The sequence below is a fragment of the Centroberyx affinis genome, unplaced genomic scaffold, assembly GCF_046629955.1.
Source record: "Centroberyx affinis isolate AG114_WGS23_722 - 3 ecotype Tasmania unplaced genomic scaffold, CSIRO-AGI_Caff_v1 ptg001373l_1, whole genome shotgun sequence".
Lineage (NCBI taxonomy): Eukaryota > Metazoa > Chordata > Actinopteri > Beryciformes > Berycidae > Centroberyx > Centroberyx affinis.
The window spans coordinates 5,755-20,140 of NW_027279859.1; the positions used below are offsets into that span (position 1 = coordinate 5,755).

General features: G+C 40.9%; 2 protein-coding genes across 2 annotated transcripts; one reads left to right on the plus strand and one right to left on the minus strand.

Annotated features, from left to right (window-relative positions):
* Positions 1-424: 424 nt before the first annotated feature.
* Positions 425-6,074, plus strand: LOC139649550 (Krueppel-like factor 12). Its single transcript, XM_071525976.1, has 2 exons — positions 425-598; positions 1,752-6,074. Exons 1-2 carry the CDS (start codon positions 445-447, stop codon positions 1,931-1,933), a joined length of 336 nt encoding a protein of 111 aa, XP_071382077.1. The 5' UTR covers positions 425-444; the 3' UTR covers positions 1,934-6,074.
* A 2,047-nt stretch (positions 6,075-8,121) lies between these two features.
* On the minus strand, positions 8,122-13,654 carry klf5b (Kruppel like factor 5b). The gene is made up of 4 exons (XM_071525975.1): positions 13,366-13,654; positions 11,349-12,330; positions 11,110-11,169; positions 8,122-10,673 (listed from the first exon to the last, which is right to left on the minus strand). Exons 1-4 carry the CDS (start codon positions 13,537-13,539, stop codon positions 10,495-10,497), a joined length of 1,395 nt encoding a protein of 464 aa, XP_071382076.1. The 5' UTR covers positions 13,540-13,654; the 3' UTR covers positions 8,122-10,494.
* Between the last annotated feature and the right edge of the window lie 732 nt (positions 13,655-14,386).

Consider the following 14,386-nt stretch of genomic DNA (forward strand, 5'->3'; position numbering starts at 1 on the left):
ACTTTCCTACAGGGCTTCCCTGTAACCAGTGACAAATTGTATAATGTACGGTGATATTGATTACTTATTGGAGAGGAAATGTCATGCCAAATTTTATTGATGATACAAATAACTCAGCAGTCATTAACTTCATCGAACTACATTGAGAAATACGACACTTTCTGCCTGTGATTGATGAAAGTATGGGAGCGATAAGAATAGCGATCCTCTTGCCTCATCCGCTTCCCCAGACCAACTGTAGTTAGACTGTAATGCAGTGTTGCACCGCCATCTACTGGCAGCACAGTGTCTCTGCAACCTTTGACTAACATGGTAATTGTCCATTCACTGTCACCTCTTCTTAGTTCTTTCTTTATTTCAGATATTTTTATGACAGTGGGACAAAGTCACCTTCACAACCAAATGATGTTTTCATTTTGATTCTTATTCTCCTTTTGCAGTTCCATGTCCCCGTTCAGTATTGACAGCATACGGCGCCCCAGGAGGTCGGAGTCTCCAGACTCCAAAAAGAGACGGATCCACAGGTGTGACTTTGAAGGCTGCAATAAGGTGTACACCAAGAGCTCCCATCTAAAAGCACACCGGAGGACGCATACAGGTCAGTAGGTCTGAGTTTGGATGTTTGCATGCTGTGATTTAATTCTACAACCTGATCAGGTTGTACAACACTGCCTATGTTTACATGCTCAGAGAATTCTGCTCTTGATCCTGTTACTCCTGTAAGTAACCCAGTTTTGGGTCGACATATGTAAATGTAAGCCAGGTCAGCTTAGGCTGCAGTCAAGACCACCTTAGTCGAGTCTGAGTCACTTCCAAGACCTGGCCCAGTCGAGTTTGAATCAAGACCACAATCAGATCCAAAGGTGGTCGAGACCAAGTCAAGACTGAGACCACAGCAAATCAAGTCCTATTCAAAAACCAAAACCAAAATAGGCAATAAATGGTGTTCTCTGTACACAAGGATGAACATAGATGTAGATCCACCTGCAAGTGTGGGCTGTACTACACCCTTCAACATCCAACTAATCAATGCATAGGAATTGACTTGAATTGAATCAGTTGAATCAGTGGACAGATTTTTGAGGACCTTTACGTACAGGTGTTTAAGAGTTTCTCCCTTAAAATGCAAATATTATAAATTTACAATAAACCAAATAAAATAAAATCACCCATTTTTAAATATTTTTAGATAGGAAGGAAAAAGTCAACATCCGATAGTGGCCGAGACCATGACAAGTCCAAGATATAAAAAAAAAGTGTCCGGACTCTGGAAAGACTGAGACCAGACTCAAGTCCTGGCTTGTTCTCTGATCATGAGAAACCTGGTTAAGATGCCTGGCTTTCTCTGATCAACCGGTTTAACCGGGCATGTAAACAACTTACTGCTTTCTCAGACTCGCACAGCGTTATGGGTACATTTGGATGTCAACCTAGAAAAGTATAATTACCTGTAATATGTATTAATTTGTGAGGCGTGCCAAGAAGATCACACCTATTACTACTGGGATCATCTTTTCTTCCCTGTGTATTTCAAAGCAACCTGCTATTGCTCATTCAAAGAGGGAGGGGGTATCTGGTGGATGAACCTTTTCATCCTTTTTAGGGGGCAGACTGTTCTACCTGTGGACAGTTAACTGGTTTATTCATGGCAACAGGGATACTCAATCACAAAGTATCAAAGGTTAACATGAATAAGAAATGCGATCTACAAGCTGCTGAGCGTGTGCTGTGTTTTGTGTGTTCCTCTGCAGGGGAAAAGCCATACAAATGCACCTGGGACGGCTGCACGTGGAAGTTTGCCCGCTCCGACGAGCTGACACGGCATTACAGGAAACACACGGGGGTCAAACCCTTCAAGTGTGCAGACTGCGACCGCAGCTTCTCCAGGTCTGACCACTTGGCCCTGCACCGGCGGAGACACATGCTGGTTTGAGCCAGATGGAGAGGGAGAGAGAGAACGAGAGAGAGAGAGAGAGAGAAAGAGAGAGATATCGAACGCATGGATGGAATAGACACACATATACACAGGCAGCCGGGGGAGCGGGGTCTCCCTCTGAATGTGGTTCAGCTGGCCTGGACGCACACACACACACACACTCTCATCTGTCGCAATGAGAGAAGAGGAAGAGGTGCACAGAGCTTGTCGAGCACAAAACAGGGTCGCTTCTGGATCCGCATTGGGTTGGAAGGAACAGACGGCAGGATCTTTTATTGTCGTTGTTGTTTGGAGTATAATGGAGATCTGTCTTTTACAGCACTGTTCGTAAATGTTTCACTTAGACTTTTAAGATGAACTCGTACTCTTCATTTGGACAAAAAAAAATGCAATCGCAACTGTTTCTTCTTGGTATCTTTCTTTTGATTATTGTTCAAATGGCTGCTTTTCAGGCATTCATAATGTGAAAGACCCCGGTGTATGGAATGGATTTGCTGTGTGTGCGCTCTTTTGAACCAGGCAAAACTGAGGCCTGGATTGGACCACAGGAAAAGGACTTGGGCCTAGTTTTGTTGGCAACTAGTGTTGTTGCACCGTTCCCTGCCAGAGCGCTGCCTCCCTGTGAGTCTGAATCATGACCAGCAGAGGGCGCCATCTCATCATGGATGGTTTTCTTCGCCTGCTGGAACCTGCTGGTATATGGAAGTTCACCTGGTAAGCCAGTGATATAGAGGCTAAAAGAAGGCTGGAATTTCACCTATCCCAAGGCCAGCACATCAACAGATGAGATTGAATCGTATAGCCACAACCAGAATAGAGCATCAGCAACCTCCACGCATAAACACATCCACTCATAAAACAAGATGTAGGCCTGCTTCTTATATTCGATTTGTTTTATTTCAAACAATGAAAACTGGACATGCGTACCATCACACCAGCAGAGAAACGTGTCATTTGTGGTCCACTCACAGGGTTGGATAGACCCCCAGATCTCATCAATGCTATCCTTTATGTTGAGCCTCTTGAAAGCATTTTCTTTGAAAAAAAAAAATCTTTGGTGCATTTTGTGCTGTGATTAGCAATCAGTAAAGTGCAATCTTATAGGGTAAATATAATTTCAGTATGACAACTTTTTGTTTATTGTATCTTGCTTTTTTTTTTATGCCTGCTTTGATTATGTTTAACTCAGAAAAATCAACCCTTCATGTACAATGAACTTTGAAACAATCAGTGAACATATCCAGGATGTGAAAAAACATAGAGGCACCTTACAGACTCATGCTTTCATTCTTTCCCATTCTATCTGCTTTATTGTTAAGCTCTATTTTCTCAGCTGGTTTTGACAGTGGTAGGAATGTGCGTTGTGGTCGTGTACAACAGCATTGACTGAAGCTGACATTGAGCCCGGCTGCAGTGTTACAGGGATAGTGTGGTTTCTGATGTACAATACAGAAGAGCAATACATTCTGAACAAGGTGATGGGAAGGTAGACCGCCCTCCTCTTTGTTCTGTGTGCTGATGTCAATGAGGGCCGGCCATTGTGGACAAGTTTCTTGTCGTGCCACCTCCTTACTCTACACCGCCATTCCCTCTGTTACTGATTGGTTCGTAGCTCCAGCACAAGTCTCTAGTCTGATGCTTCTGTCTACTTTGCACCTGAAAGCAGCACAGCCTTAGATAGGGAGTTACTCCAAATCATCTTATAATTATTTTGTTGGTCTCATCTACAAAAAAAAGTCACTTGAAATGTTGTCACCTCAGATCAGATACTTGTTAAGATTACTATCTGATTTATCTGAGATTTGGTTATAATAAAATGCTGTAATGTAGAGGAATCACACATACATGCATACATACATAAATGCATACACACATATAAACAGAAATACTTCCATACGTGCTTATGCACTTACAGGACATTTTAGAAAATTTGGTAATAGTTTCATATCAGTTATTGCCAGATAGGAATACTTATCATGCTCTTATCTTGCTAAGAAAATCACTAAACATGAATCAAAAAATTAACATAAATGTTCAGTTTTATGGTCTTAATAACAGACATTTGACAAGTATGTCTTGTGCTCTCCTGTTAAACACCCGATGCTGTGTAAGAGCTGCAGACATAAACCCGGAGTACCAGACCAACCCATATAATGCGATAGTGCTGCTAAATGCAGTTTTTGGACTAAGGCCAGTAAATGAAAATGGTAACCTTTTTGATAATAGCACCTTGGAAACCATACGCCCACACACACATACACACACACACACCCAGAACACACACACACGCACACTTGAATACAACGTCCTCACTTTCAGTTAAGTAGCCAAATCCAGGAAGTCGGTTCCACACATGCACCCAATGTATGCGACTCCCCTTTGATATAATGAAGAATGGTAATGTATGTTGTCATATTTATGTATATTATTTGTGCACATGTCATTATGCCCAGTTGTATTATCATTTTGGCAAAAGCATATCAGCACCTTGTTTGTTTATTAGTATGATTTTCAAATTATTTTATTTCAGATGTCAATTTATACACAAATAATCATTGTCATATTTTATCATCCATATACTGTGTAAAAACATTTTATGATTGAGGGGCACTTCGTCATTGCATATAACTCTTTTCTGTAAAAAGGATCTTTTCAAAATGTTGTAATATATGTGATAGTGAAGATAAAACTTATTACCAAGTTCTACAGGCTGTATATACATTGGAAAAATAGGGCTTTTGATTAGTAGATGCAGGAAATACATTTATACATGTAAAGTCTTTTTCAGAGACTGTAATTTATCTAATTTGATATACAGTGAAATGGGGCTAATGGTATTCATCCTGTAAATTATCATATGTGATGTTATGTAACAGTTTGCTTCTTTTGGGTTGTGGTTAACTAAGTTCATGTTTAAATCATTCTTTCCCAAGGCTGAACCAGTGTTTGCTATAAACAACAAATAATTTATATACATTGATCATATCAAGGTACTCGATTCCCTGTGTTGCTACTTTGCCATACCTGGACAAGAAATTATATTGATCAAGCACATATCAACAATCCATGTACTCTTGTATTCAGTATATGACTTTGCATGCCTTAATCCAACATTTTTTTAACAATTCAATTTGACTTGAAGATGGCGATGAGTGTGTCTACAGGACAGGGTGTATTGTATTTCCCTCCAGCATCTCTTTCGTCGTTTTAAAGCATAATTTTGTAACGGTAACCAGGGTCAAAGTTATGCAATAACAATTAATAGTGCCTCATATCACAAACTTGTAATATCAACTGCTCTGTGCAGTGTTTCGATTTCAGCATGTGTGCTCAAATTAATAAATTTCAGATGAGAAACCATGAATTTTGGAAAAGCACAGACACCATTATGCAAATCTGACCTCTAATGTTTAACTTTCTTTTCGCACTGAGCCTTATGCCATTGTTTCAGATGCAGCATCCTCCCATAACATTTTCACAGGCTGTTTATACCGACCATTATTACTTTGCTTGCAATAAGTCACTCCCTCTTAGGGGAACAAAACTGAGTTATGAAGGCCTCTTGATGTTTCAGATTCAACACAGTAATTCCATTGAAGATAATGAGGAATCTTCTACTGAATATACTGTGGCCTGGATTCCAGCTGTAGAGTGGCTCCTTTGTGAATGAATACTGATCTTACACTTCTCTATCAGTTCAATATCTATTTACTTTCTGTGTAACATCTGCGTTTCTTTTCCTGCTTTTGAATTTTTAAGTAGTGAAGCCAATGCCTATGTTTCAAGTTTGCTGATATTACGTACAGTAATCGTTGTTCCTGTATTTATGTAAAGTGAGTGTATTGTAAATATATTCAGATCTTTTCACTCTTACCGTAAAAATTGTGATATTGCTCAGCATTGCTTCAAAAGGGAGATTCTACGCGTCTGCAAAAGAAATTTTTAATCCTAATATTTTTCAAACGTTCAAGAACAGGCGTCCTTCTCTGTTGTTTTTCTTTTTTCCGAGAGTTGTTTAAGTATCCAGTCAGTGTTTTGCCTTTTTCTCTGTATTTTTCATATGGATGGAGCTGTGAAATTAAAATAAGTTCAAACATATACATGTATATTAATATGAATGGAGGCATGAAGGTTAATAAAGTTGCATTTTGTATGTAACACGCTGGTATGAAGCTAGTTGCTATGTATGACTGATGTGGATGGTATGTGGTTTTGATGTCACTTAGACATCTGAGTACTGTACTCACATTCCCTGGCATTCAGAAACCTAATCTTAGTATTAGGGAAGCCATTTCAAATGATAGCTACATTTAGTTGTGCACAGCTTCCAGAGTGCATCTGATTACTACAGGGACAAGAAAACATCCTGGACTTACACCACAGGCCCACAAGAAGCTCATTTCAATACCAGAAAAAATGTTTGAGACCTTAAAATCTTCTCTCTCTCTCACACACACACACACACACACACACACACACACACACACACACCCACACACACACATATTTAGCATTACGCACACTTAAGTATCAAAAGTCCAAAATGAAGATGTGATCAATAGAGCAAGCTGTTTAAGCTCCATCCTTTGTTGTTACTACCTGGTACCAACAGAGAATGTAATTCTAGGAACTGGCATGTTTTAACACAGCGTGTAGTGAACATCATTTCTGAGAATAAGGCGCACTTTAAAGGATTTCCCTCCTGCATGCGTCCAGCACATTCTGTACGGTGCTGCACTATAACCGGATCTGGATGAATGTGTCTGTCAACTGGTAAAGGATTCAGATGATCACAAAAACAAGGGTTCAATTCCCACTCCGCAAAGCGTTTTTAGTGTATATCGCATGCGTGATTCATCACTCACATGAAAACTCCTGAGTACAGTCTGTGCTGTACAAGCAGAGCCCAATCCAAAGGAACATAATAGCAAGTAACAGCGATCCAACAACAACCTTTACAATTCCCACAAGGAACTTTGCCCGGTCTTAGGACAAGCTGAAACACCTTCCCTGGTTGGTATAGCAGGCACATCTTGGCACCCTATTGTCAGTTCTTCCTCTATGACTCATTTCACTGACACTTTTCCAGAGCAATGCAAAAAAGAAGAAATGTTGGTCTGTTTTAATTGAGCGCTCTAGAAAAGCCAACAAGAACAGCTGTGCCAATGGTGAACTCTTTTGCAAACACTGGACCCAAATAGTAAGACAGAGTGGAAAATAACTTCCAAAAACAACTGCAAGGGTGAGGTAACACCAGGACATCTGATAAAGGAATGGCTTTTGTGGATCGGTTTTTAATTTATATCAAGCTGAAACAGCAAAACTATCTATGGCTGTCAACTCTCACACACATTCCATCCGAGAAGCTCCAGATTCTCTTCTCTTCTCTTCTCTTCTCTTCTCTTCTCTTCTCTTCTCTTCTCTTCTCTTCTCTTCTCTTCTCTTGTTCTCTTCTCCTGCTCATCTAGTATTTATAATTCAGAATCTGCTTACTTGAGAGGGAATATATCTACATTTTCAAGTATAACTTCAACTCTCTGTCTTTACTCACGATATTATCATTGATATTCACTGGCTGAACTCTCGAGCCTTTGTCTACATCCTTGCCTAAATCCATTTATCCTACCTGCTATTTCTGTACAAGTTTATTCCACCTAGTATTTGCCAGCTTGCTACTCTTTTAACCCAGTTCTTTAGTGCTTCTGTTAGCAATGTCAGAACTGTAGGGCACAAAAAAACTTTTCATGATGTGCAGAAGTTGTAAAGCATAAATAACTGCAAACGCACAATCTGTTTTCCATGTAAATACTGATATCCTCGATCAACATCAATACCACCTCGGCTGTCTTTTACAGTCAGTTAACAATTACATTTAATCCATTCACAATCAGAAATGGAAGAGGTGTCTGGCGATGAGGACAGAAATGGAAATGCTGTAAAAGTGTAGATGAGCAGATCTATATTATGTTGAAGAAACCGTGTCAAACAGAAGAATCCCTGCTGCAGCAGCACATTTGAATCGCAGTCTTCCACAGTTATCTGAATGTTGTATTTAAAAAAAAAGTGAAAAAAGACGCAAAATGCAAAAAAAATACCATGCAAAAAAAACCTTCTCAGAGCAACAAAACAATATTTTATGAATCAGACATTCAAAAATAAATATTCAACACAAAACTTTTATTTGGAATTTCACTCGGATGGCCAGATGGCTGTATTACCACATATTATTGATTTAGGCTACATTTTTATGTTCTCAAGCTACGACACAAAATAATGTAACACTTTACATGTGTTGTCAACAATGTGAAATTATTATGAGTATATATATCTTTTAAAAAAGTATTGCAATAATTCACTGGCACATTCTACACTGAGCCGTAACTGAGGACAGTGTAGACTGTAACAATATTGTTATAATTTGATCCTTCTTAGACTCTGCCTAAAAAAAATAATAATGAAACAGTCTCTGCAGTTTAAAATAGAACGTTTGAAATCTTAGTACACCCAAATACAATCAGTGGATCCTATGCTTAAACAGCAGATACAAAATATATACATCTTAACAAATTATAGGAACTTTAAATAATTATACTCATACAGACTCAAATTATAAAGGAATTTGGTCATAAATAGAAATATTTTCTTACAACACCCAGAAATTGCTGTATTTCGGAAATATTAAAGCCAAGAAAGGGCAGCAAACATCCAGTATCATTTTTGCAGTGTAGAGTACCCGATAAAACAAAATGGCCCAAAAGGGCAGCTTTGTTTTTCATTCATGAAGAAAACATGAAAAGGCACTTTGAAAAGGTGTAAGAATAAATGGATATCGTTCTCGTACAGTATTCAAAGAAACCAAAAGCATGCACAGACCTACGGAGGGGCAGGTGCTCAGTCCAAAGAGAGGCAAGTCCCATAATGTTTGCATGTACACCGCTCTGAAACCACTTGTGAAGTCAACTCATCTGTCCCATGCTGTTGTATCCCTGTCATGAGCAGAACAATCTACCTAATGCTGGGACCCAATGCATGAATTTGAAACCACAACATTCTCAAGATGAGTCACGATTTCTATGGTACAAACTGTCAATCGTAATAACTTTCACAACAGGGGAACGGGGATACGTCTAACATCTTATTGAAATGCATCTTTAGAAAAACACGATATGGGAGTCTCGTACTCAAGACCTTTGTACAATTATGTTTCAGCAGTAACTATCACTTCTCCTCTCATACCAGCTTTAAAATGACAAGTGTTTTGTTGTTGAAGCTCCTAGAGGACACGGATTAGTCTATATTTTAGGCAAGACTAGGTGAAGATATGTGAGGGAGTTCAATGCCAAGAGCTTCAGTAATTGCTCTCTTCATCAAATTAAAGTAAACTGAAATTCTAAAGAATGTTATTTTTCCATTGATGCCAAAAACGTGCATATTGAGTGTTCATGGGGGTCATGAAATTGCTTTAGAGGACAATCAGGCAGGTGCTTAAAACGCCATTTGGAATTATCTGTGCACCTGCCTGAAAGAAATGGAAACTCTTTCTGTAATGGCCATATCTATGTTACATTATGAGGGCATTTATAAAGACATAGAATGTACTGACGAGTAGCCATAAGGCAGTCACAATGAACGTGATTATAGACACAAATAATATCTCAGTCCCATTATCTCATACCGATCTCTTCCAGTGCCATGAGAGACTACATTTTGTTTTTCTTTGGGTAGAGTTGTCCTCGGTGGGAGCTGAACCCTGGCAGTGTTAGTGTCATGCTGTATTTATTGAGCTGACCACATGGCCCACAAGCTCGCAAACTGTGTAAACTATTTATTCAACTATATTTATTCTTCAGAATCTGCAATCTTTGAGGAAATCCACAACTCGTTCCAGTATAACTTTAACTACTTGCTATATTACCTACTCCTTATATTACACACATAATATCTCATGATTCCTTTGGCCTATTGGCCATAACAACATATCACTTGACCTTACAATTCGTAACAACAATAATTTATCCACTTCTGTACTCATGACTATTTGCTTATGCAATTAAATGAATTATATAAATGCCCCGATGATGCATTATTGATATGATCTGTACAGAAAAGAAACCTTGAAAATAAGAGATTGGCATTTGTTCATGACCTTATTGCAGATAATGACTTAATATATTATTTAATGTTATTCGCTGCAAAGGAAGTTAAAATAAAAATATAATGAAAATATACCTTAGAAACATTCAATATTTTTTCATTATTACAATTTGACTGATGATTTTTGATGATTTCCTGAAAAATTGCCCCCAACACTGGGGCACACATCTGAAAACAAAACAAGACAAAGGCAACATTTGATCTTTTTAAAATAAAAGAAACAACAACTATTATTTGTGGGCCAGCACTGCTAAGAATATCTCCACTTGGGAGTGAGTGGTCTAATCCACAGTGTTCTGTTTGTTTGATTTCTGATATTTAAGTGCCAGCTCTTTGTCAAATTATTTCATATCGCAATGAAAAAAACTGGTTACTGATTAACTTGAATTACGGCAGGGGGGTTTCTAGCTCTGGTGCCTCTTCATGTGCAGGGCCAGGTGGTCGGAGCGGGAGAAACAGCGGTTACACACGCCACACTGGAAAGGCTTGGCCCCGGTGTGTTTCCTGAAATGGCGAGTCAGCTCGTCAGAACGAGCAAAGCGCCACTCACACCCCTCCCAGGAGCACTGGTACGGCTTCTCTCCTGCAACACAACATACAAACAAAATGAAGCCACGGCACACACAGCGCAGATAACACAGTCTTCAGATAAGACTGTGTTTCCCCTCTCAGATGTAATAATAACATTATTCCACACTACTGAATATTCCCTTCATACCTCAACCATTCCAACTGATTTTGATATATAGTGAGGAAGCTGGCAGTGCACTTCAACATGTACTTCAACTGCGAGCCATAAATCATAGTGTTTCTTGTCTTTCCCTTTGCCCCCTTCATGAGAGCTACAGGGGTTATATGATTTGACAGCATGCGAGATGTGGGCCAGGTCTGTCAGCGGCCAGAATGCATCTGCATGCCAAGTGCATTCTTCTGCCTGGCAACACAACAAACTCACCCCAAAATAAGAGGTGAGTCTCAATAACACCCTTTTACATTGGGTTAATAGGGATGGCTTTTACCTGTGTGGGTCCGTAGATGGGCTTTTAAATGAGAAGACTTGGTGTATACTTTCTTGCATCCTAAAGAAGTAGAAGGGAACTTAAGGTCATTAAGGGCAATAAACTGTATACTTGATGATGTAGCTGGAGATTTCTTAAAATATGAACACCTTCCCTTTACATTTCAGCTTGCTAGTGCTGAAGAAATATGAATTCAACTCTACTGTTACTGTGCTGCATTGATTATACAGTAGATTCACCTGGGACGTCACAGTGGTGAATCCGCCGTCTCTCCAGGTCAGGATTATTCCTACGGTTATACTTGAGTGAAGCTGACTGGGCCAACACCGGGGACAGTGGGCCGACACCCAACGTCGTCTGAACTGGTCCCGCGGTCTGGACTGGAGTTAGGCTTGAACTCTGGACAGGCCCAAGACCTGAGCTCTGGACTAATCCAACATTGGAATTCAGGTCAGGAGCCAGATCTGGGCTTTGGATTGGCGCTAGACTGGAAGTCTGGCCTGGACTGACATTATGGGTCTGAAAAGTCAATTTGGAGGCGATGCTGGCTTCGTAGGAGGGAGGCGGGGAGAGATTGTGAAGTAGCTCTTTCCCCCTGTCTGGACTCGCGGGCTCAGAGTTGGGCGGAGAAGGTGGCAGATAGGTCGGCCTCTGCTGATGGCTTAAGCGTGGCGTAAACGGATAAACATCATTCTGTGGACCGCTTACGGGTTTAACAGAATTCTGCACTGGGCCTAGATGGACACTCCCAAGCGGAAGACTTAACGGAGCCATGGGGACGCCGCCGCGCAGGTCGGAGTTCACTTGTGATCCATGGACGAGCTGCTCCAGGTCACAGTTCAAAAGCTGAAACAGGGGAACATCCTGAAAGTCCACAGAGGGCATTTCCTGTTTGATGAAAAAGTTACCGCTAGTTGCGTCTGCTGCACTAAAAACACCCGGGTACTCTGGGACTGTTGGTGGTACTCCGTTGCCCTGACAAGCGGGGTGGATCAGGGAGTGAGACAGAGGTTCTGTCTTGATGGGTCTCATAGGCCTGCAGAGACCGGGGTGCAGGTACGTGACATCAGGAAGGAGCAGGCTCATGTTGACACTGTAAGGGGAACCCAGATCCTCAGTGAAAGAGGGCTCCAGCATTAGAGCGCTGTCCCTGCACAACCTCTTGGAGTCTACGACCCCCTGTGGATGAGGAGACAGGTAGCTGTCCATCTCTGATTTACCCTGAAAAGTAAGAGAGATCATAATTAGCAGGTCAATCGTGGAGTTCTACAGTTATGTGTGGCAATCCAAATGCAAGGACATTACAAAAATAGATTTGATCATCATGAAAAGCATATCCACTTTACTATAATTGAGTCAGGCTCCCACATGGGTTCCTGAAATATCCCAATCCAGGCATATTTCTTCCTTTTACACTTGATATTGTGACACGAGAAAGGTGACCATGTTTATAGTCAGCAGTGAAACATTTATCATGGACACTGAACTCCCCAGTGGCCTTATGTTACATTCCCACCTCTCCCGTAAAACCATTCATCCCAGGGCCCAAAAAAAGACCAGCTGACTAATGCAAAACCATGACCAGAATTGCTCACCAGTCTCCACTGATGCTGAAGCATCGTACGACTTAACAAAACAACAAAACATATCTAGCTGGTGACCATCATTTTTTTTTTTTTAGGGGGGGGGTAAATGGGGCCTGAAGCTGTACTTGTGTAAATACTACCACATCAAAGAACTTCTCCCCTCCCCTGCCTCCCTCGCTTTTACAAGCAGCCGCCCTTCTGAAGCGCTCCTGCCTAAGCTGTATGGAAATCCATGGCTGAAATTAGAACATCCAGTTGCTCTGCAGCGCAATGCATCTTCCTCCCAAGTTTCGGGAACGGGTGCAACGTTTCATATCCCAGCCACGCACTGCATACGATTAAGCCTATTCCAGTTTTGCCTGGGCACACACAGTCTCCTGCCAGCTTGTTCAGTAAACGGAAGGTCAGCATCAGCTCAGACATCCAAAGCTCACAATTTCGGCCACTGATGGGACAGTGGCCATGTTTATTATACCGAAGCATCACGCCTCTAATATTAGGGCTACATCCATTCAGACAACATGCCTGTCCTGATCAGCTCTATCAATATGCCATCTCTCTACGACAGATCTCTATTTGTGAGGAGGTTATCAGTAAATTACATGCCACGACGACACAGTGATGCTTTGGCACATATTCTATCTCGGGAAAAAATAATGCAATCCCCTACCAAATTGTAATCGTGAAAGGAAGAAGTTAACGTGATCGCATCCCTCGTGTTGCAGAGCACTTGTCCATGATCTTCACCTCTCAGCCCGTCGGCTGTCAGTGGTGCGGCTTTACTGAGAGACGGCGCGTCCTGCCCCGGAGCGACCCAAACATTATTCCTTAACACAGCGGCCATAAAAGCAGAGGTACTGTCTAGCTACCCGAAATCTTTAGAAAATAAACTGAGCATAGGTATTTTCTTGTATGGAAACAAACTGTACGAGCCACTCGGGCAGCTGTCAAGCGTTCATTCTCTCTATTTTGCGCTGGCTTGTCAAATTACGCAACTGCGTGATATCAGCGCGTCTGCAGGGCGGGGCTGAACATGGAGAAAATAAACAGGACAAGTAGACCATGATCGGGATACACCTAGTGTTAATGAATACCTTGGCTTTAACAGCGAGTTTAGACGGCCGAGGCTAAAAGAAGCAAAGAGCACGTGGGGATAAAGGAGCTATTGTGGGAGATTAACTTGTCAAGTGTTTGTGTCAATAAATGAGCCATTATCCACAATCAAACGAAAACATATTGTGAGTCACTGGTTTAATCACTGGCATCTCATATGGGTGTTGCACAGTCTCGTGTTGAACAGGCTATACCCCTTCTTCAACTTTGTCATGAATTGTTTTCATTGGTCACACAGGCCCAGCAGAGTTTGAGAGCCACATAGACAATGAATTGCGCTGTCTTCATTCTTTCAGCCACGGGTGTTGAAAATAGGGTGTAACTTGAAAAAAATAGTCTACTTAAATAAATAAATGCATGTTCTTTTGCTTATTTTTCTACAAAGGTGATTCAGTCATGTTCGATCTCTGTATTGCAAAACACATTAGGTGTTCCTGGAAACAGACTACACATTTGTCTATAGAAATACTCAAATTTAGCCTATGTTTTTTTTTTTTTTTTTTTTTTTTTTAAATCACACCAAGCTTTATCCCTACCCGCTGCCTCCACAGTGAAACAAGTCAGTATATTCCCCTGGT

Bases quoted from the DNA above. Each gene is read 5' to 3' on its own strand.
- LOC139649550 (XM_071525976.1), top strand. From the start codon at position 445: ATGTCCCCGTTCAGTATTGACAGCATACGGCGCCCCAGGAGGTCGGAG. The intron at 599-1,751 runs GTCAGTAGGTCT...GTTCCTCTGCAG, and splicing joins ACACCGGAGGACGCATACAG to GGGAAAAGCCATACAAATGC.
- klf5b (XM_071525975.1), bottom strand. From the start codon at position 13,539: ATGGCCGCTGTGTTAAGGAATAATGTTTGGGTCGCTCCGGGGCAGGAC. The intron at 12,331-13,365 runs GTAGGGGATTGC...CTTACTTTTCAG, and splicing joins CCTTTCACGATTACAATTTG to GGTAAATCAGAGATGGACAG. The intron at 10,674-11,109 runs GTAAAAGCCATC...GTTGTGTTGCAG, and splicing joins CCATCTACGGACCCACACAG to GAGAGAAGCCGTACCAGTGC.